The sequence below is a fragment of the Halichoerus grypus genome, chromosome 14, assembly GCF_964656455.1.
Source record: "Halichoerus grypus chromosome 14, mHalGry1.hap1.1, whole genome shotgun sequence".
Classification (NCBI taxonomy): Eukaryota; Metazoa; Chordata; class Mammalia; order Carnivora; family Phocidae; genus Halichoerus; species Halichoerus grypus.
This window is the reverse complement of record NC_135725.1, coordinates 45238737-45262636: the sequence shown is the minus strand read 5'-3', so window position 1 is coordinate 45262636 and position 23900 is coordinate 45238737. Positions and strand designations below refer to the sequence as shown.

General features: G+C 42.0%; 1 protein-coding gene across 1 annotated transcript in view; it reads left to right on the top strand.

The window, feature by feature from the left end:
* The window catches only part of SAXO1 (stabilizer of axonemal microtubules 1), a 33712-nt gene extending 17094 nt beyond the window's left edge, over positions 1 to 16618 (top strand). The window contains exons 2-3 of the mRNA XM_036084788.2: positions 109 to 311; positions 15351 to 16618. Coding sequence (XP_035940681.2) covers positions 109 to 311; positions 15351 to 16357 — 1210 coding nt within the window. The 3' untranslated portion in view covers positions 16358 to 16618. The remainder of the gene's footprint in view (positions 1 to 108; positions 312 to 15350) is intronic.
* Positions 16619 to 23900: the final 7282 nt, after the last annotated feature.

The window sequence follows — 23900 nt, the reverse complement described above, 5'->3', positions numbered from 1 at the left end:
GGATAGAGTAGAAGATGACTTCACAGCAAACATTTGTAGAATTGGGTTAAATGGAAACCCTTATGAGCCTTCTCCTGGGTCAATGGTGTATGCTTATTTTCCTTTCAGGAGAGATTTTGGGCCTCACAAAGTGTTACCAGTGAAGTTTTACCAGCCCGACCAGTTTGTCCCAAGTGAAGAGAACATGGATCTGCTCACAACGTATAAACAAGATTATAACCCCTACCCTGTCTGTCGAATGGACCCCATCAAGCCTCGGGACAGTAAATACCCATGTGGTGACAAGATGGAGTGTCTGCCTACTTACAAAGGTGGGAGAGTGCTTGAGGGGCAGGTTGGGGAAGGATAGGCTGAGCCTGTATGCAGGCCAAGAAATGGGTTTTGCAGGTACACCCTCGGAGTGCAGGGGTCGGGGGTACTACATCCTGTGGGCCAAATCTGGTCTGCAGCCTGTTTTTGTAGAGCTGGAGAGCTGAGAATGGTTTTAAATTTTTGAATGATTAAAAAAAATCAGACTATTATTTTAGGAAATGTGAAAATTACTTGATGTTCAAACTTTGGCATTCATAAGTACATTTTGTTGGAGCATGGCCACACTCATTTGTTTACACATTATCCGTGGCTACTTCTGTGCTAGAGCAGTGAATCCGAGTGGTTGTGATGGAGATTCTATGGCCTGCAAGGCCCAAGACATTTAATACCTGGTCTTTTATAGAAAAGATGTACCAACCCCTGCCTTAACTTGCTGTTAGAATTTTACACTGGGGAAACGTTTCAAGTTTAAGTCAAGTTTAAGTTAGGTTCCATTGCTGATTGAGTCATTGATTCATTCATCCATTTAAAAAATTATGGAAACCTAATGTACATACAGAAAAACGTACAAATCTTAATTATACAGGCCAATGAACTTTGAGTGAACACATTCCTGTAAATAGTGCCCTGATCAAGAAATAGGACACTGATCCCATCTAGGATAAACCATTATGCTGACTTTTAACACCATAAATTAGTTTTACTAGTTTTGTACTTCATATAAAAGGGATTGATTCATTCTTTTTAAAAAAGATTTATTTATGTATTTATTTGAGAGAGGGGCTTGGGGAGGGGCAGAGGGAGAGAATCTCAAGAGACTCCATGCTGTGTGGGGAATCTGACGTAGGGCTCCATCTCACAACCCATGAGATCACGACCCGAGCCGAAACCAAGAGTGAGATGCTTAACCAACTGAGCCACCCAAGCGTCCTGGTTCATTCTTTATTGAGCATCTGTTAACATCCCAGGCATGGTATTAGGAAGCATAATGATCTGCCGTGACTTAGTAGTCCTGTAGGAGAGATGGGATATGGAGTGGTAGGGACAGTGAAAGCAGTGTGGCAGTCACTCTGTGGGGCACAAGCCACAGGCTGAGACCATGGGGATGGAGGCCAGTTTATAGTCCTTAACTCTTTTGCTTCTGATGCACGTGGCCCTAGGAATATATGTTCAATTGTTCATGTCACATGTTTGTGGATCCCTAAATGACTGTGCTAATAGTTGCTTTTATTTAGTCAAGCCAGACATTTAGGCAAGTGGAGATAGGGAGGCTTGCGGGGATGTAGGAATCCTCCTGAAGCCCTTCTAGGGACTCTAAATCTATCATTCCAAAGACAACACACATGGGCGAGCTTCTCTGCTTCTTCCAAGACCCCGGACCCTTGTCATTTTGCCACCTCATCTTTAATATCTTTCTCTTCCATAGTCACCTTCTGCCAGGCTGCATTTTGGACATTTTCATACCCTGAAATGGCTCCTCCTTTATGCACCCCAATATCCAGTGCTCCCAGCTTGCTCTCTTAACTATTCCCACCAAGACAGTTTTTGGCCTCACTGGGATCCCTTGTCCACTGGGGCCTCAACCTTCCATTTCCACATCAATCCCTCCTGTGTCTGTGGCCCATGTAGCCTATTCTCTGGTATATCATTGCAGCCCATCTTTTACTCTCTCTCTCTTCTGTCCTTTCGTTGCTACCTGCCAGCAAAACCCGAATCCTGCCTTCTGCATGTCTACACCTGAGTGTATACCTGAGCATGTCTCCAATCTTGTCTGCTTTTATCCATTTTCCACAGAAAGGAACCAGGGAGATCTTTTAAAAATGGCAATATGATCTGACCCCTTCTCTGTTTAAACTCCTCAAATACTGTGGTTCTTAGGATAAAATCCCAAATCTTTACCATCTCCTCAGGTACCTTGCAGATTCTGGTGCCTCCTCCCGGTGCCCCTCTGCTCTGGCCACAAGACCTTCTTTCAGTTCCTTTCCTGCATTTCTTTTCTGTCTCAGGGCATGTTGCACATGCTACGTCCTCTTTATAGAGCCCTCCACCCTTCCTTTGTCTAGCACTCCTCTTTCAATGAGCAGCAGAAATATCACACCCTTTGAAGCCTTTCTAGACCTTCCTCCATACCAGACTATATACATCCTATTAGATGCCCTAAGAGTGCCTTGTAATCCTCTGTTTTGTAATTCAGTGTGTAATTTTTTTTTTTTTTTTGCTTAACATTTGTCTCCTTGGCCAGGCTGTAATCTCTAAGATGGCAGGGATCTGTCTTTTTCTTTGCCAGCCACAAGGCAGGCACTGTAGTAGATGCTTTACAAAGGAGTCATTACAGCCAGGTGCATTCTGGCCTCTACAGGGCTCCTTCATCTCCCTTTCCATCTAGTGTTTACAGAAGGCAAGAAAAGGGGTGCCATGGACCCTAAAAAGGTAGGAAGGAGGCACAAAACTAGAGTGAGCCCTTATCGCTGATGGGAGAAGGAGCAGGGACTCTGGTAGGGTATGTCCAGCTACAAACTCCTTTCCTTCACATGCTCCTTATGGGTCCCCTTGTTTATGAATCTTGGTGGAGTTAGAGGCTCTTCAGTACAACTGCCTGCTCAGCTCAATTCCCCCTTCCCACTTTGCCCTAGGTGCAGAGAGAGGTCTGGGAGTGAGAAATGGTTTATTCGTTGCATTACTTCCCTATGAGATAGTGGCTTCCAAAAGTGGGCCTTGATAGCCCAACATATGTATTCCCATCATTTAGCACAGAGGATGGCACAACAAAGGTATGTTTAGTGAGGAAATAAATGAATAGTCTGGACCATTGTTTACAAGGCTCCAGGTGACACAGTTTGGCATTAGATTTATGCAAACCCCCACCCAGCCTATTATTCTGTGGGTCCTGGCTAAAAGCAGGAGTGAAGCTCAGGGAAGACCCAGGACATTTACTTTCCCCTTGGGTCAGTCCTGCAAAACTTCACGCATTGTGTGAGAGGACCACACCCTTGCCTTATCACTTGGTGTATCACCTTTCCATGACTTGTCTGTCTCTTGTGGACATTTGCTTCCTTAGGAAGTCTTTTCCATAGCAACCTTCATGGTTTCATGGACATACATTGATTCTCCTCCCAAAGGAGAAGAAAAACCGAAGTCCAAGGTCATTAAATGTGTGTATTTCAACCGGTGCCATCTATATTATGTCTCTATGTTCCACTTACTGTAGTTCTACAGGAAAAATATGCAAACTTTTTTCTCCTATTATGGTCAGCACCTTTAGTGGGGTCCAGAAAACCACCCTTAAATATGCTCCAGCAGCATTTGGTTGTAATTTTGACATTTTCAAAACACTGTGCAATTGGAAAGATTGAAAGTGTAATTACTTGATGCTCAGCTTTAGGCTTAGCTAAGTTTTTTTTAAAGACATATTATTGAATGGAATCCCTTCTAAAGAGATTCTTGCCAATTACCCACATGACACCCTGGCCCTGAAGGGCTTTACTGATGGCTTTTCAGGCATGTACATAGTTTGTCATGTGGAATTCTGAGGTTTTTAGGGTCCTATGCAGGCTTTTTTGTAATACATGTTGGGTGAAGGAAGTTAGGAGGTTGGATAATAATGTGGTTTTGACTGTATTGTTGGGTATCAGAAATCACATGAGGCAACTTTCAGCCTAGGAACCTGTTTTCTTAACACTTCATCCATCACAGAAGAGGGCCAGAAAAGTCCTGTCCCACCCACCCCCAGGCACCTTGAGGCAGTGTGTAGGCATCTACAGGTAGATGCCCCCATTTTAGTGAGGGCTGAAGTCTGAAAGGGAAACATGTGGTTTATATTCAGCTAGATGGTTCCCTCTAAGGCCCCCTAATGCTTTCAAGATGCTGATAGAGCCATTAATGGCTCTCAGAGAAAGATTAGATTCTCAATTAAAATGAGGCCAATTTAAAATAAATAGTTGGTAGTATTATTGGCCTAAAATAAACTTAAAAGTGTGCCTGGGGGTGGGGATGTCAGGACTTCTGGAGGGGTGGAGTGAGGAGCTCAGTAAATCCTCTTCCTAAAAAGCAACAAAAATGGACAAAACAATAAAAACCAACCATTTTAGGGCTCTGGAAATCAACTAAAGGCACACAACAAACTGAGAAGCATTTATTCAAGAAAAATTGCTAAACCATCATTATAAAAAGTCAGAGTTTGTGGCGTTTTATCCTGGGACTCATTCCATCACCCCTCCTCCCAAGTTTGATCTGTGTGGTGGTTCTGCCTGGGTAGGCTGGGCTGTGAAAACCAGCAGCTCTGCTGCTAGTCTGGGCTAACTTGATTTGGAGTAGCGTACATACCCAGAGGTTTCAATAAAAACAATAGTGATCTCAGTAGCAAAAAACTCAGTGAAGACAACTGCAGAATTAGTTGGGGTAGGCAGCAGACCAGACAGAAATCTAACAAAGAGATCCAGAGAATAGGAAAGGCCTTGATAAGCTCATACATATTCCTTATGGCCTAGAAGACTGCATATGGGCAAGGTAGTATACAGGCTCAAGAGAGATAAGAGACGGGGCTAATGATCTACTCATCATCCTGGTTGAAGATGATGCCTGGTCCAGGTACAGAGGAGACATGAGAAATCCTGGAAGAAACTAAAAGCCAAGGCAGAGTTGTAAATGGTCTGATCTTTGACTTTGTTCCCTAACCCACACACACACATTCATTAGCAAAGGGATGAAAGCCTTACTGGCCTAAGGTGTTTAAGCATAACTTTTGATAATCATTGGCTAATTACTAAACAATGCTATCACAGGGTAACTTTCAGGAATCTTGGCTTAAAAACAATTAAAAGAAGAAACTAAGCAAAACATCAGTCGTCACACACTGCTGGGGAGAAAAGACTCCATAGAATTACTGCAGGCAAGTCACTAAACAGCAAAAACAGCTTGCAGTGGGGGTGGGAACTAGCATATTATCTGAAATGGTGAGTTCTTAGCAAAAAATTATAAGGTATAAAAAGGAACAGGGAAATGTAATCCATGAATAGGGGAACAAAGCAGTAAATAAAAACTACCTCTGAAGAGGCCCAGATATTAGACCTAGCAGACTATTTCAAAGTACTTATTATAAATATGTTCAAAGAACAACAGAAAGCAATGCTTATTTTTATTTCTTATTTATTAATTCTTTTAGAGAGAGACCATGTGCACAAATGTGCGAGACTGAGGGGAGGGGTGGGGGGTGGGATTGGGGGACAGAAGAGAGGGAGAGAGAATCTTGAGCAGGCTCCACACACAGCACAGAGCCTAATGTGGGGCTTGATCTCATGACCCTGAGATCATGACCTGAGCTGAAATCAAGAGTTAGATGCTTAGGGGCGCCTGGGTGGCTCAGTCAGTTAAGCAAGCATCTGCCTTCGGCTCAGGTCATGATCCTGGAGTCCTGGGATCGAGCCTTGTGTTGGGCTCCCTGCTCAGTGGGGTGTCTGCTTCTCCATCCTCCTCTGCTCCTCCCCCTGCTCATGCTCTCTCTGTCTCTCTCGCTCAAATAAATAAATAAAATCTTAAAAAAAAAAAGAGTTGGATACTTAACCAACTGAGCCACCCAGGCACTCCAGGAAACCATGTTTAAAGAAATAAAAATATTACAACAGTTTCCTATCAGAGAATGCCAATAAAAGGAAGCCATAAAAATTAAATGAAAACACTGTAATTGAAAGGAGAATAACAAAATAATTATAGGGACTTAACACTAGGTTTGAACTGGCAGAAGAAAGAATCAGTGAAAATGGGGATAAATCAATAAATATTACCCAATCTGAAGAACAGGAAAAAATTAAGAAAGAAACTCAGACTTGTGGGATATCATCAATTGTACAACATACTCATGATGGGAACCCCAGAAGAAGAAAAAGGCAGAAGAAATATTAATCTATATATCCAAGAAGCATAGTCCAAATGGAATAAACAGAGATCCATACTTAGTCACATAATAGTTAAACTGTTGGAAGCCAAGGCCAAAGATTTGGAAAGAAGCAAAAGAGAAAAAAATACTTATCACATACAGGGAAATGACAATAACAACTAAGTTTTCATCAGAAGGTAATTATGTAGGTAAATGTCTACTTTTTTCTATTTTAAAAAACAACCAATAATTATAAAACTGCAAGGATTGTATCAGGAATGCAAGGTTGTTTTAACATCAGAAAATAAATTAATATACCACATTTATAAAGTAAAAGACAAAGCCACATGATTAGTAGACACAGAGAAAATATTTGACAATATCTGATAACCATAAAAGCTCTCAACAAGCTACCATTAGAAGGAAACTTCCTCAGCCTGCTAAAGGGTATCCACAGAAAACCCTATAGCTAATATCATACTTAATGCAGAAAGACTGAGTGCTTTCCTCTCTAAGATTGGGAACCAGTCTAGATGTCTGCTCCTTCCCCTTCCATTGAACATTGTACCACAGGTTATAGCCGGTACATAGTGCAAGAAGAATTAAAAAAAATGCATCTAAATTAGGAAGACACAAAACTGTCTTTATTCTCAGACAACATAATCCTGTATGCAGATAATCCTAAGGAATTCACAGAGAACTACTAGAATGAATACATAAATTCAGCCAAGTATATATAATGTATATTTCTATATATTAACATTGACAATGTGAAAATGAAATTAAGAAAAAGTTCTCTTTAATAGCTTCAAAATTAATAAAATATTTGGGATAAGTTTTGAAAAAGAAGTGTAAGACTTGTACACTGAACTTTGAAAACAGTGCTGAGAGAAATATCTAAATAGATTGTGAGACAATCCATGTACATGGGTTAGAAGATACAATACTATTAACATAACATAATAAAAAAAAATAAATAAATAAAAAGACCATGAAAAAAAAAACAAAAACCAAACCAATACTATTAAGATAGAGTTGCTCCCAAACTGATCTAATGAGTCAATGCTGTTTCTATCAAAATCCCAACAGACTGTTTTTTACCCCCAGAAATTGGAAAGCTGATCCCAAATTTTATATATTAAATTGAAATAAACCAGAATAGCTAAAATTTTGTCATTTTGTCAAATGATGCTGGAAAAATTGAAGATCCACATACAAAAAGATGAACTTAGATCTTTACCTCACATCATACTCAAAAATCAGAAAGGATCAGAGACCTAGATGTAAGAGCTAAAACTATAAACCTTTTAGACTAAGACATAGGAAAAAAATTTCATCTTAAAAAAATATAAAACTTCTGTGTGCTTCAAAAGACACCATTAAGAAAATGAGACTATAAGTAATAGGAAAAAATACTTACAAATCACTTATCTGGTATAGGACTTGTATCCAGAATATGCAAATAACTCATAACTCAATAGTAAGATGACAATTAAAAAAATGGGCAAATGACTTGAGAAGACATTTTACCAAAGAAGGACATATGAATGGCTAATAAGCACATGCAGAGATATTCAACATTGTTTGTTACTTTTAAAATTTTTTAAATGTCATTTGAAATATATAGTTAACATATAATAAATTGGTTTCAGGTGTATAACAGTGATTCAACAATTATATACATTATAAAATGCTCATCATGGTAAGTATATTACACATTATGGACTCTATTCCCTACACTATACTTTTCATCCCTGTGACTTATAAATGCAAGTTTGTATTTCTTAGTCTCCCTCACCCATTTTGCCCAGCCTCCATTACCCTTTTGGCAATCACCAGTTCTTTGTATTTAAGTCTGATTTTTGTTGTTGTTGTTGTTCGTTTTGTTTTTTAGATTCCACATACATGCAAAATCATATGGTATTGGTCTTTCTCTGACTTATTTCACTTAGTGTAATATCCTCTAGGTCAATCCATGTTGTTATGCATGGTAAGATTTCATTCTTTTTACGGGTAATATTCCATTGTATACATATAACACATCTTCTTTATTCATTCATCTATAAGTGGACACTTGGGTTGCTTCCATATCTTGGCTATTGTAAGTAATGCTGCAGTAAACATAGAGATTCATATATCTTTTCAAATTAGTGTTTTTCTTTTCTTTTCTTTTTTTTTTAAAGATTTTATTTATTCATTTGACAGAGCACAAGCAGGGGGAGCAGGGAGGGAGAGGGAGAAGTAGGCTCCCCACTGAGCAGAGGGCCCGACGTGGGGCTCAATCCTAGGACCCTGGGATCACAACCCAAGCTGAAGGCAGATGCTTAACTGACTGAGCCACCCAGGTGCCCCAGTGTTTTTATTTTCTTTGGGTAAATACCCAGTAGTGGAATTATTGTATCATATGATATTTCTATTTAAAAAATTTTGAGGAACTTCCATACTGTCTTCCAGAGTGGTGGCACCAATTTATTTAACTTGGTTAAGTTCCCACCAACAGTGTATGAGGGCTCCCTTTTCTCTATATCCTCACCAACATTTGGTTTTTCTTGTATTTTTGATACTAGCCATTCTGACTGGTCTGAGGTAATATCTTATTATGGTTTTAATTTGCATTTCCCTAATGATTAGTGATGTTGAGCAACTTTTCATGTGTCTGCTGGCCATCTATATGTCTTGTTTGGAAAAATGTCTGTTAAGGTCCTCTCCCCACTTTAAAACTGAGTTGTGTTTTTTTGCTATTGAGTTGTAGGAGTTCTTTATATATTTTGGATAATAGTCCCTTATCATATATGATTTGCAAATATCTTCTCCCATTCAGTATGTCACCTTTTCCTCTTACTGATGGTTTCCTTTGCTGTACAAAAGCTTTTTAGTTTGATGTAGTCCCAATGGTTTTTTTGATTTTGTTTCCCTTGCTTGAGGAGACAGATCCAGAAAAATCATCCTAAATGTGTCCAAGAGGTTACTGCCTATACTTTAGAAGTTTTATGGTTTGAGATGTCACATTTTGGTTTTTAAACTATTTTGATTTATTTTTGTATATGGTTTAAGAAAGTGGTCTAGTTTCATTGTTTTGCATGTAGTTATCCAGTTTTTCCAGCACCATTTATTGAAGAGAGTGTCTTTTTCCCATTGCATATTCTTGGTTCCTTTGTCATAGATTGATTGATCATATATGTATATGTCTATTTCTAGGCTCTGAATTCTGTCCATTGATCTGTGAGTCTATTTTTGTGCCAGTACCATACTGTTTTGATTACTATAGCTTTGTAGTATATCTTAAAATCTGGAATTGTGATACCTCTGTTCCTTCTCAAGATTGCTTTGGCTGTTTGGGTTTGTATTGTGGTTGCCTACAAATTGTAGGATTATTTGTTCTAGTTCTATGAAAAATGCTATTGGTATTTTGATAGGGATTACACTGAATCTGTAGATTGCTTTGGGTAATATAGACATCTTAACAATATTAATTCTTCCAGTCCATGGAATATCTTTCCACTTGTGTCATTAATTTCTTTCATCAGTGTTTTATAGTTTTCAGAGTACAGGTCTTTTGTCTTCTTAGTTAAGTTTATTCTAGGTATTTTATTCTTTTTGGCACACTTGTAAATAAAATTGTTTTAATTTTTCTTTTTGCTACTTTTTTAAAAAAAGATTTTATTTATTTGAGAGAGAGAGAATGAGTGGTGGGGAGGGGCAGAGGGAGAGAGAGAGAGAAGCAGACTCCCTGCTGAGCAGAGAGCCTGATGCGGGGCTCGATCCCAGGACCCTGGGATCATGACCTGAGCCAAAGGCAGACGCTTAACTTACTGAGTCAGATGCCCCTTTTTGCTACTTTCTTACTACTGTACAGAAACACAACTGATTTCTGTGCGTTAATTTTGTATTCTATAACTGTACTCATTTATTCTAGTAGTCTTTTGGTGGAATCTTTAGGGTTTTCTCTGTATAGTATTATGTCACCTGGAAATAGTGACAACTTCTTCCTTGCTAATTTGATTTGGATGTCTGATTGCTGGGGTTAGGGCTTGCGGTACTATGTTCAATAAAAGTGGAAAGAATGGATATCCTTGTCTTGTTCCTGATCTTAGAGGTAAAGCTCTCAGTTTTTCATCATTGAGGATGATGTTAACTGTGGGTTTTTCGTATGTAGCCTTTATGATGTTGAAGAGTGTTCCCTCTAAACCCACTTTGTTGTTTTTTAATCATGAATGGATATTGAATTTTGTCAAATGCTTTTTTTTTTATACATCTATTGAGATGATTATATGGTTTTTAATCTTTTTGTTGATGTGCATATGTTGACTGATTTATGAATATTGAATCATCCTTGCATCCTTGGAATAAAGCCCAGTTGATCATGGTGAATGATCCTTTTATGTACTTTTTTTCCCAATTTTGAAAACACCACTTTATGATTTTTTATTTTATTTTATTTTTAATTTTTTTATTAACATATAATGTATTATTTGTTTCAGGGGTACATGTCTGTGATTCATCGGTCTCCTTTTATGTATTTTTGAATAAAATGGTTTGCTAATATTTTGTTGAGGATATTTGTACCTATGTTCATCAGGGATATTGGCCTGTAGTTCTCTCTCTCTCTCTCTTTTTTTTAACCTCATTATTTTATTTAAAAAAGATTTTTATTGTTATTTAATTACCATACATTACATCATTAGTTTTTGATGTAGTGTTCCATGATTCATTGTTTGCGTAGAACACCCAGTGCTCCATGCAGACCGTGCCCTCTTTAATACCCATCACCAGGCTAACCCATCCTCCCACCCCCTCCCCTCTAGAACCCTCAGTTTGTTTTTCAGAGTCCATCATCTCTCATGGTTCGTCTCCCCCTCTGATTTCCCCCCCTTCATTCTTTCCCTCCAGCTATCTTCTTCTTCTTCTTCTTCTTCTTCTTTTTTTTTTTTTTAACATATATTGTATTATTTGTTTCAGAGGTACAGATCTGTGATTCAACAGTCTTGCACAATTCACATAGTTCTCTTTTTTCATAGTGTCTTCGTCTGGTTTTGGTATCAGGGTAATGCCTCATGGAATGTATTTGGAAGCTTTCCTTCCTCTTCTATTTTTTTTGGAGTAATTTGAGGAGAATAGGTATTAACTCTAACTGTTTGGTGGAATTCACCTGTGAATCCATGTCGTGGTCCTGGACTCCACTTAGTGCCATTTTGTTAATTATTTTCTGGTTGTTTTTTTAGTTTATCTCTGTTCCTTCTTTTCTTGTGGTTTGTTCTCTTCCCTTGTGGTTTGATGGCTTTCTTTCTTTAATGCTATGCTTGGTTTCCTTTCTCTTTATTTTTTGTGTATTATAAGTTTTTGGTTTATGGTTACCATTGGGTTCATGTACAACCTCCTATGTGTATGGCAGTCTATAGGTCTATTTTAAGTTGGTGATTGCTTAAGGTTAAATACATTCTAAAAGCACTAATTTTTCCTCCCCATCTACAGTTTGTATACCTGATGTCATATTTTACATCTTTTTGTGTATCCCTTGACTAATTTTTGTAGATATAACTGGTCTTACTACTTTTGTGTTTTAACCTCCATACTGGCATCATAAGTGATTAATCTACTACCTTTACTATATGTTTCCTTTTACTTATGAAATTTTTTCCTTTCACAATTTTCTTCTAGTTGTGGGACTTTCTTTCCACTTAAAGAAGTCACTTTAACATTTCTTGTAAGTCTAGTTTAGTGGTGATGAATTCTTAACTTTTGTTTGTTTGGGAAATTCTTTCTCTCCTCCAATTCTGAATGATAGCCTTGCTGGGTAGAGTGTTCTTGGTTGTAGGTTTTTTCCTTTCAGCACCTTGAATATATCACGCCAGTCTGGCCTGCAAAGTTTCTGCTGAAAAATCAGCTCACAACCTTATGGAGTTTCCCTTGTATGTAACTGTTTTCTCCTCCTGCTCTTAAGATTCTCTCTTTATCCTTAACCTTTGTGACTTTAATTATTATATGTCTAGGTGTGGATCTCCTTGGTTCATCTTGTTAGGGGCTCTCTGTGCCTCCTGGATCTTGGCTGTTTCATTCCGTAGATTAGGAAAACTTTCAGCTATTATTTCTTCAAATAGGTTTTCTGCCCCCTTACGTCTCTTTCTTCTGGGGCCTCTATAGTGTGAATGTTATTATGCTTGATGATGTTGCAGATATCCCTTAACCTATCCTCATTTTTAAATATTCTCTTTTCTCTTTGCCTTGGTTGCTTTCATTATCCTGTCTTCCAGATTATTGACCCATTCTTCTGCATCCTCTAATCTGCTGTTGATTCCCTTGTGGTGTATTTTTAATTTCAGTTATGTATTCTGTTGTGACTGGTTCTTTTTTATATTTCCTGTCTCTTTGTTGAAGTTCTCACTGAAAACTCTTCTCTTGGGTCCATTGAGTATCTTTATGACTTCTACTTTTAATTCTCTATCTAGCATATTGCTTATCTCTGTTTTGTTTAGCTCTTTTTTTGTGTGTGTGGCTTTGTCTAGTTCTTTCATTTGGGACATATTCCTGTGTCTGCTCCTTTTGTTTAACTCTATGTTTCTTTTTATTGCCATCACGAGCTATTGGGGAAATGTAAAGTAAACTGCAATGGGATACCACTAAACACCTACTATAGTGTCTATAATTTAAAAGAAAGTGTTGGTGAAGGTATGGAGGAATTAGAACTTTCACAAATTGCTGGTGAGAATGTAAAATGGTACATCTACTTTGCCATATAACCTAGCCATTCTGCTCTTGGTATCTACCTAAGAGAAATGAAATATATATCCACACAAAGACTTGACCACGAATGTTCATAGCAGAAATTTTCCTAATAGCCAACAGGTAGAAACAACCCAAATATTCATCAGTCGATGAATGGGTAAACAAAATTTGGTATATCCATATAATGTAATACTATTCGGCAATAAAAGGAGTGAACAGATACATGCTACAACAGGGATGAATCTCAATTATGTTCCATGAAAAAAAGCCAAATGCAGAACACTATATGTTGTGTAATTCTATTTATATAAAATGTCCAGAAAAGGCACATCTATAGAGACCAAGAGCAGATAGAATGGTTGTCTGGTAATGGGAGTAAAGATAAATTGCAGATGGGCTTGATCAATATTTTTGGGGCAGAAATGTTCTATAACTGGATTTTGGTGATGGTTGCCCAGCTCTGTAAAAGTTATTGCATAATTAAAAATGTAAGATGGTGCATTTTGTGTTATACAGATTATATTTCAGTAAAAGTGTTTTTAAAAAGTGTGCCTGTGGACTCCCCTTGTATTGGCTGTATATAACCAAGGCTCCTGAGAAGCTGCTTTTGTTCTTAATGCTTTGTAAAGCTGTAAGCAGGAGAATTCCCTGTGGATTCAGAGGGTTCACTAGGATTTCATATTGGTTACTTTAGATCTGGTAATTGATGGACACAGTGGGGGCAATGTAGGACTTGGGTGTGAGCCCAGTATTATGAAAAGAATGGAACCATTATCAAGGTGTTTGAATGGTATGGTTTGCTATCCTATTTTTCTCACCTAGATTTTTTTTTTTAAAGATTTTATTTATATATTTATTTATTTGAGAGAGAATGAGAGAGAGAGAGAGCGCATGAGAAGCAGGAGAGTCAGAAGGAGAAGCAGACTCCCTGCTGAGCAGAGAGCCCGATGCGGGACTCGATCCCGGGACTCCAGGATCATGACCTGAGCCACAGGCAGTTGTTAAACCAACTGAGCCACCTAGATGCTCCTCTCACCTAGATTTTTAGTTTCAAAGCTGCCCCTAGGATTTGTGTGGGGAAGTTACTTTAAAAGCATCCTATAGTGCAATTTGAGGACAAAACTTGCTCCTCAGGATGCATGGAGGCCATCTTTAGGGCAGATTTCCTTTGGGTGCAGGCCTTGTATTATTGTGGCCATGCCAGTCCCACAGCAAAGGTTCCTCTTGAGACAGATATCCCCTAGATATGGTTGGCCTATTTTCATTCTTCAAGCATTCTGAAATTCTTCTTCTTCTGCAAATATTCTCTGATTATATTTCATTAGTCTTTCCTTAAACCTTCATTCTCTCTAGATATATTGTGCTCCTAGCTGTAGTAGAGGCTGTGGGAAGAGCATGAGTTTGGAGTCAACTGTATGGTTTAAATTCCAACTCTTAATTCCCTAGCCATATGACTTTTAGAAAAGTTTCTTAGGCTCTCTGAGACCTGATCTTGGAAATTGGTAAAATAGAGATAATTACACCATACAAAGGATTATTGTAAGATGAAACAAGGTCATGTATGGAAATCCCTGAGCACAGTTAGCTGGTACATAGTCAGTGTTCCTTGATTGTCAGAACCAGGTAGTGGAGTAGGTCCAGTGCATGGATTCTGGACCTGGATTTGCAGCCATGCTTTTTCACTTCTAGCCAAGCGACCTTGGGCAAGTTCCCTAAGTTCTCTGTGCCTCTCTTTCTGCATCTATAAAATGGGCATATCGAAAGCACCCACCTGATTAGGCCTGTCTGAAGATAAAATAAGTTAATATAGAAAGTATTTAGAATATTGCCTATCACATGATAAACTCTATGCATGCGGCAGCTGCTGTTCTCTCTCCAACCAATACAATGCCTTTATTCTCTTGGGGCAGCATATTTGATTTATGTGGATTAAATGTGTGGGTTATAGGGATGTAATCATGGTCACCCCATGGATGAGAAGGGAGATCTGCTTGGTCTGGCTGGTGGCCCACCAGCAGTGGGTTGTGACTTGCCTGTCTCACCATGCTCATCTTCCCACTCTGTGCTGATTCAGAGAGGGCCCCTTCCCCATAGAGGAACAGAACTGTTCTTGGATCAAGGTACACCAGTGGTTGCACTCCTCAGCTGGAATCAAATTCCTAGATCCTCCCACAGCTGTGGACCCTCTAAAATCCCTGCATGTAGCATTGTGGGTTATGATGAGACTCCTGTAAATTTATCTGTTCTGCATAATAACTTGCAAATACCATAAAGTTGAAATATTAAGCCCTTGGTTGAGGTAGTGGAAGAGATCTACTCTATTCTTCCTTTGTCTCAAGGATGATCTCATTGGAGACTGGTTTAAGGTTTTGGGGCCCCTTAGAATACATGTAGGTTAAGTGGACTTGATTTAAAGTAATTACCACTATTGTTTTATCTTCAGCTGATTACTTACCCTGGAACCAACCAAGACGAGAGCTCCTTCGTCCAGAACACCACTACCGGCCAGCATCAACCAGGTTTGATAGTAGAACTACACACCAGGATGACTATTCTGTAAAGGGCCAAGTGAACACCATGAGCTGTAAGCCTCTGGCCATGCCCAAGCTCTGTAACATACCCCTGGAGGACCTGACTAACTACAAGATGAGCTACGTGGCCCACCCTATGGAGAAGCGCTTTGTGTATGAAGCAGAGAAGTTCAGACCCTGTGAAATCCCCTTTGAAAGTCTTACCACCCACAAAGAATCCTACCGGGGCCTGATGGGAGAGCCAGCCAAGAGCTTGAAACCGGCAGCCAGGCCCTGTGGTTTAGACACACCTTTCTCTAACACCACTGAGTTTCGAGATAAGTACCAAGCTTGGCCAACGCCCCAGATGTTCTCCAAAATTCCTGTCACCTATGTCCCTCCTGAAGAAAAGATGGACCTTCTGACAACAGTGCAGGCCCATTACACATACCCTAAGGGTGCCCCAGCTCAGTCCTGCCGACCGGTGCTCTCAGTCAAGAAGGGTGGCAGCCGCTTTGAAGGCTCCACTACCACCAAGGACGACTATAAACAGTGGCCTGGCATGCGGCCGGAACTAGTCAAGCCTGTTCCCCAGCTGAACATTCCCACCGAGCCCTTGGATTGTCTGACCACGACTCGGGCCCACTATGTGCCCCACCCACCCATCAATACCAAAAGCTGTAAGCCTCCCTGGGCCGGCCCCCAAGGAAATATGCCTGTGGAGGGCCAGACCACATACAGCATCAGTTATACCCCCAAGGACATGGGCAGGTGCCTGGCTTCCTATGCTGAGCCCCCTGGCTACATCTTTGAGGAAACGGACGCTTTGGGGCACAGGATATACAGGCCAGTTTCCCAGACGGGCTCTCTGCGGAGCAGCCGTTCTTCTGTAGGTGACTCGGAAAACCCCAACCAGCGGCAGCTGGCAGTGTCAGCCTGATTTTTAAAAATCGTTACTTAGAAATTGCACAATACTTTTAAAAGCGGATGATTGAGAGTTATTCATTGGCCAAAAAAGAATTCCCCAAAATGGAAAAAAAAATAGTCTTCATCATCATTTCCAGGACACTTGAATAAAATGAGAATCGCTTGACTCAAGGAAAATGACATTTAATCACTGGCTAAGTATTCCCCTTAACCCTCCCTCTGCTGCCTCCCCCACTTGGGTCCTTTACCTTGTGCTGATGGAATCAAAGCTGGTCTCAAGGGTTTTTCTCTGAACCAGAAATATTTTATTAATTTAATCATTGTATGAATTGACATTGTAATTAACCCTTGCCAAATATGAAGTGCTGAAGAATAAACTTTATTTTGGGGGGAATGAATCTGCGGGTCTATGTGTTCACCCCCACGTGGTGTCTATGCAGAGGACGGGCTGTGTTCCTTGGGACCTTTGGGGAGGTTTCAGACTACAGCCCCCATTGCACTCCAGTACTCATGGGAGTGCTTTGAACTCAGTCTGGAATTTTGTGTTCGCTCTGCCCAGGGCTGCTTTACGGGGCATCTTTCTACCTTTTCACACCATGACATACTGGTAAGAATAGTGCTGTCTGAGTGGGGCTTGGGTTTTTTTAGGCACAGGAAGGGGAGAGGGGAGAAAGAGATCCTATGGCAGTCCCAGGGGAGCATGGACTTGCCAGGTCTCTCTTACCCCCAAACCAGTGCTGGCTCTGATTCCAGGGCGAGGGGGAGGCAAAGGGACCCTTGGCAACCGGGTAGTTGGCAGGCTCCCCCTGGGCTGTGAGCAGAAACTGTGGGCTCTCTAAGTACTTGGAGCCTGAAAAAATTGCCCTATGCTGGGCTGGTTCTTAGAAGGCTAGATCTGCTTTTCCTAAAATAACAGCTGTGACCAGGTGACAAAGCTTGACATAGTGATGATTTGGACCTGGCCCTGGAGAAAGGGCTGGAGGTTTCTCTTTTGGATCAAAGGCTTGATTCTAAGGCTAAGTAATTCGGTGATTTAAAAAAAATTTTTTTTAATTGGAAAGAATTGAGGAAAGATTTTGTCCAAGAGGACCTATGCCAGGTCAGATGGGTTCACGGTGTGGGTGAACCTCACTCAGAGCGATGCGGGCTGACACCAGGGACACTCACCTCCCTTCTGAGTCCACAGAACCCAAAATCTACTCCATGGTCTGAAAAAACTTAGGAACGGTGTGTGAAGGAGGAAATTTCGGCTCAAGTCTGTAGAGCTGGGTTTAGGTTCAGTGCCTGGTTCATGGGTGAGAAACCTGTATCTTTTATCTGGGGTCCTGTCTTTCCAAGGGTCTTCCTTACCTGGCCCAGACCTCTCAGGTCCCCGTGCCTTGCGGCCTCCCTATGGGGTTGGTTTGTATCACTGGGTTGGGATCAAAATCATTTAATACTCTTGTTGCTTATTTGGGGTCTGGATACCTGCCTCTATGGGGTAGAGAGGCTCAGGGAAGTTATGCACCTTGCCCAAGGCCATACAGCATGGAGAGCACCAACGACAAGATTGGAACCCAGGTGTCAGATTCAAGATCCAGTGCTCTTCCCATGGGGCCAGGTACCTCCTAGCTGCTGTGTCCCAGATCGCACGGCTCCACCAGCACATCAAACCACATTTTCTCTGCCTGAGCTCCTTCCTGGAGTGCGTTAAGCTAAAGGAGACCACTAAGGAGGGTAGATTTTATTACTTTTATTTCGTAAGTTTTACAAATCAGAGAAATATTGGCAGTTGACTTGAAAAGGCACATAGTGCTAAATGCTTATAAAAATGCAACAATCTCTTAGGCTCCAGCACCTTGGCCTCCCCCCGTTATTGCTTCCCCATAGAAGAATTTAAAATTATTTTATCTGTTTCTGCTAATATTTTCCTTTATATTCCTAAGTCCTATGCATATACTATTGTTGGTTAACTTATGGATTTTAGACATGGTCTGTTTCGGTAGATTGGGAATTTTAATTCGTTTATACTTCCTGCTTCTCTCTCCCCCTTCTCAGTGTAGTTATAGGATAGTGCTCAGTATATCAAGACTGATAAGCTTTTCTAATGTTTCTGATGAGTACAAAGAAGCTGAAGAAGGATGGATGGACCTGGCTGATTAAAGAGTGCTAGCCCTCTTGGGGTGAGGGATTTCCCCCGAGTCCTTCCTTTGTGCCATGTAGGGGTGACCTCCAGGGTGACCCCAGGCCAGATGAGCCACTTAGGGCATCCCTACCTTGCCAACTTCTCCCAGAATTAAGGAATCTGCTCTCTCCTACTACCTGTCCTTTTTTGGTCTCAAAATATCCTTATTATTGTGAAAGTGGTTAATACAGTGAAAAATACAGGAAACACAAACTACATAAAGGGGATACAGGTAGCTATTACAGGGACTAGTGGAACCCAGTGGTTAGCAACATATGTGTAAGGAGAAAGTCCAGCAGACCTGGGCTTGCTTCCTGGCCCTTGTCACCCATTGGCTAGGAGACCTTGGTCAAATTCTTTAAAATGTGAATAATAGCAGTAGTGGCCCCATGGCTTCATTGTTGGTGTCAATGATAGAATATATGTCAATCACTTAGCCCTGGCTAATGGTTAACTCTAATTTAGATATAGGTGAGGATGATAGTGAGGATGATGAGGATGATGAAGATGGCTGTTGACTTCTGCCTTGCTGAATCTACTCATGATTTTATTGGCCATTGTTTACAAGTGTGAAGGTAAGCAGGACTGCTCATGTGTTCTATTTGGCCTAATTTACAAAGGAAAATACTCACTTTTTTTCCCCATATAGTTTTTAGTTTTTCTGAGTTGGGGTTGCTCCCTGTGCTCCCTGGAAATGGCATCTTCGGAAGTAACTGGGGCCAGGAGGAGGGAAACAGGGGCTTCTTGTTAATCAGTTCTGTGTATCCAGCTTCCATGTAAGAGTTTGTGGGAAACAGCTCTATTAAAACACCCGCACACGCGTGAGCGCACTGCTGTAGCACGTGATAGTATTGTGTTCGACAAGCCCTGGCGATGGAGGACTTCAAACACGTGGTCTTCTCCAGAAAATATGGACGAATTTATAATTAAGATTGTATAATTTCTCACTTGTGAGAATGAAGTGGGAGCTTCATCACCTACCACAGCCCAGCATCTCAAAGCTTTATGCACATTAAGAAAGAAAAATTATTAGAGAGCAAAGAGAGAACACGTCTTATGGCCAAGCAGGGAACCTGCTCCAGTGGAGAACTCAGTATGCTCTGGGGATGAGATTCCGGGGAAGAAAACAGTGATAGGACTTTTGAAGCCAAAGATGGCCAACTCTTTTTTTTTTTTTTAAAGATTTTATTTATTTGAGAGAGAGCACACAAGCAGGGGGGAAGGGGCAGAGGGAGAGGGAGAAGCAGACTCCCCGCTGAGCAAGGAGCCCAATGGGGAACTCGATCCCAGGACCCTGAGATCATGACCTGAGCCAAAGGCAGACCCTTAACCGACTGAGCCACCCAGGCGCCCCCAAACTCTGTGTTATCGGAGGAAAGCAGAGTCTCCCAGTGAGGCCGATGGGCCAATGGGCTGCAGCTAGTGGGATTTGTTGGTGTGGAAGCCCTGCACTGGTTGGACATATGGTTTGAGGTATGGTGCCCAAACCATATGGTGCCATGGATATGGGATGGGATCCCACTCCCTGCCTGTGCCGTGCACAGGGCAGCCCCTATGTGGGCAGGGCAGGTCCTATCCCCTGGTTCGCTGGACGGTGGGCCACCTGCATGAGTCAAGGCCCCAGCACATCACTCTCATTTTTTGGTGATCAGGAACCCCCTCTCTACTTTGCCTCCCAATTAAGGTATAAACACAGCACTAAGAACAGGTTAAATGACCCTGCATTCTATTACTTGTTGCATGTTCACAAGGGTCAGTGTCTTGAAGGAAGAGCCTCCCTTTCTTGGCTTGGCTCTAAGGTCTTCGGCCTGGCCAGGGCTGGAGGGTGGAGATGCCATCCCCATTGTTAGCACCATTTGTCCCCCTGCTTTCTACGGTAGCTGGTGTTTCCAACTCCAAACCCTGGCCGGGCTCTGCCTTGCACACCTGCTCCCTATCAGCTCCAGCTCTCTCGGGACAGTTTTGGTTGAAGCTGCGGCTTCTCCTTCTGCACTTGTCAGCCTTCATTCTCCCATCTACGTCTTGTCTCCTTCACCTTTCCTGAAACCCCTTGTCCACTGACGACCCTCCTCCCATCTTCTTTACTACGGCATTTGATAATTTCATTATTGCTTTATTATAGCTTACTATGGTGTGTGTGAACGGGGCAGGAAGGAGACCAGCACAAACAGGTAGGCTGCCCCTTGACCTCGCATAGATGGAGCTAGGTGAAAGTGATAAAGCACAAATGGGATTTTGTTGGCATTTTCTTAACTGGACAGCGTACCTAGAGGGTGACTTTCCCCCCTGACTGGACAGAAGGGCAAACGTGGGCAGTGTAGAATAAGTACCAGGCCAACCGGTGTGTACAGGTGATGGGGGCCCTGGTGTGGGCTGTTTGCTTCTGAACCACAGGCTTTTTCTAAGCCTGTGCACATAGCATCAGACGGTGCTCCCCCACCAGCATCCTTGGCCTCAGCCGTCCTCCCTCCGACCCTTCTTAGGTATCACCAACAGTTTCACAGAGGGAGGGTCTGGGGGGCTCGGAGACAGCCCTCAACTGAGCAGAGACCCTGCAACCTGGTTGCGACATGAGGGGGAGCAGTCCTGGCCTGGGCCAGGCTCCATGCTGGGGGTGCAAGCACTCTGTCTCACGGTTTGCTTTCACGTTGTGCCCTCCGAACACCTTTCATTGCAGTCTCAATGCCATAAACATATGGGAAATAACCTACATAGTTAGAATCACTATCCTCCCCACCGCACTCCAAGCTTCTGCCTCTAAAGCAGGAGTGAAACTGACAACTCCAAAGCAATGGGACTGGCACGCCCATACCTTTCCACAGTGATGCACGTTTTTGGGATCTGGTCACTCAGGGCATAAAGATGAACTGAGGATCGGTTTCCTCGCAAAGTGCTTTTCAGTTGTGCGGTTGCCAAGAGGAAGTAAGCAGGCCAGGGGGGGTTGTGCACAGGTTCTAGCTGCAGATTAAATGGCGCCCTGGCTCCTCAGGCCTGCCCTGCCATTCCCCCAGCCCACATCTGGTCAGCAGCCTGGAAGCGGGAAGACAGAGGCCCTTCTGAGCATAAATACTGGGGGTGGCGGGCAGGCAGGGGTGTTTTCTTTGGCAGAGCAGGCTTGGAATTTCCACACGGCTGGCCTAGCAGGTGCTTGGCTCCTCCCCACTTTGGGGGTGCAACACGAGCCCTGGAGCCTGTAAACCTTCCAGAACATAAGCTCTGGATTCTGGAAAAGGCATCAGGGTAACGCTAAGCTGGGCTGTGCTTTACGTCCTACTTCTGCATCACAGGTGCCCCTGGTCCCTGTCTCTGGATCTTTGGACACTGACATGAGAAGTCCTGATGGCTTTTTCTTGTCAAGACCTGGGGTGTGGCAGCAAACCCAGGTTGATGTTAACCAAAAGGATTCAGGAACTTTCCATGCCTGTGATGGAATCTAACACTGATTTTCTTGGGCTTTTGGTGCCCAGACCAGCCTGCCTGTCCACCTGCACCCTGCCCACCTCCCCATGGCCAAGGCTATTCTTTCACTGGCAAGGGGGCAGTGGGGCTACTCCCTCACTGTCCCAATCTCCTTCCATTTCATGTCATAGGATCATAAAACAGGGGAGCCCACAAATACCGTTGAAGCAGGCAAGTAGCGACTTGAGAAACATAGGCAGACGGAATGCTTGAAAAATGACTAAAATTTGGTGTCTCTGCCAGTGAATGACTTATAAACTAAGAAATGGAATTTTGAGGATGATAGGCTCTCCCAGACTTAAAAAAACCCCACAAACCTCACTTTTCGTTTTGAAGTTCCTAAGCAGAGTTCAGTGCTTACTGTCAATTTGGAGCAGCTCTTTGTTTGGCTCGGTGTTGTAACACCTCCCATATCGAAGGCCAGTTATTTGGAAACTTCCATGTCCAAAACTGAGGCCAGAGCCTGGACACACGCTGCCTTTAAGTTGCCAAAATCCCTGACATGCGTTTCATGTATGGAAACTCAGGTACTTCATGCAGTGTGCACCCCCAATCCTGGCGCTCACTCTGCTCATACTGGCTCCTCTCCCTCATTTTTCCTTCCTTTTTTTGCTTTGCTTTTTAAAAAAATACAGTTCCAATGAGCTTCTCTTATCTGGTTTACTGGCCCTCAGAAGAGCAGCAGGGGTTTCTGCTAGAGCCAAAGACCTAACCAGAAAGGACAGCTTGGCAGTGGGGTTCGAGACCAAAATATGGTTTCAAATGTAGAACTCAACAGTATGGCAGCTCAGGAATCGTGACCCCAATGTAGCAATTAAAAAAGTGTATGTACACACACAGTTGCACGTACATTTTATGAAGTCTGGAAAAATATACCATAGTTTATGCTTATGATCCCAATTTAATACAAATGATTAATTATACACCTACATTTTTAAAGTCTGGGCAAATGAATCAACAGTGCTGGACACATGAGTTCCCATTTGTCTCATTTGTCCAGAATTATAAAGGAATGGAGCTTTGGAGTATTTGAATATGAGGTTAACCTACAGGTAATTATCTATTAGCTTTTCTGAAGGTGTTTTCTATGGAAGAGAAACTGTGATATGGTCTTCAAAAAAACTGCATTGGATACCTAAGTTTGGGAGAGGCTGCAGATTATATCACCCTGTTTGAGATTCATACTGCATAATAATATTTTGAAGGCTCTGTGAAACCCTATAGTAAAGGAACCTTGTTTCACTTTGTATAATCCAGTGCATAAGTCCGTATTCTTGCAGTTACAAGTGCTCAAGCAAAAAAGGGAATTTTTTGGTTCAGGTATTCGAACAGCCTAAGGTTTTATCTGTGGGATTCAGGCACAGCTGAATCCAGGGGCTTGAAGGAGATGTGATCAGTGCTTGGTCTTCATCTTTTGACTTTATTTTCTTCTGTACTGCCTTCTTAGGCAGGCCCTTTCCATGGGGTGGTTTCTAGTGATCCTTTCAGCTAAAGGGCTTTTCCTTCCCAGTGATTCTAGTAAAAAGCCCTGAAATGAGTCTCTCTTGCCTGGCTTGAGTCTCATGCTGCTCCCTGAACTGATTGCCATGGCCAGGGAGGAGGAAAATCCTCCTTGTCCAGGACTGAATCAGGGTCCCCTCCCCCGGACTGAGTCATATGTATGGGTGGGGTCAACCCTGTGCAGACTACAGGAACCGTGGGAGGGTTTGGGAGCGGGGTGGGTCCCCAAAGGAAGCTGAGGGATAGTTTCCAAGCAAGGGGAGGGATGAATGCTGAGCAGGCAGAAACAACAGTTCCCAACTCTGACAATAGAGCTCTTTTATTGTGTAAAACCTGTTGGAACACACATGGAGAAACCCTGCCAAGTGCTCATCATACATTTTTTTCGAATACGTTTAGAATACAGTAAAATATGCCGGCATGCGTACATGTG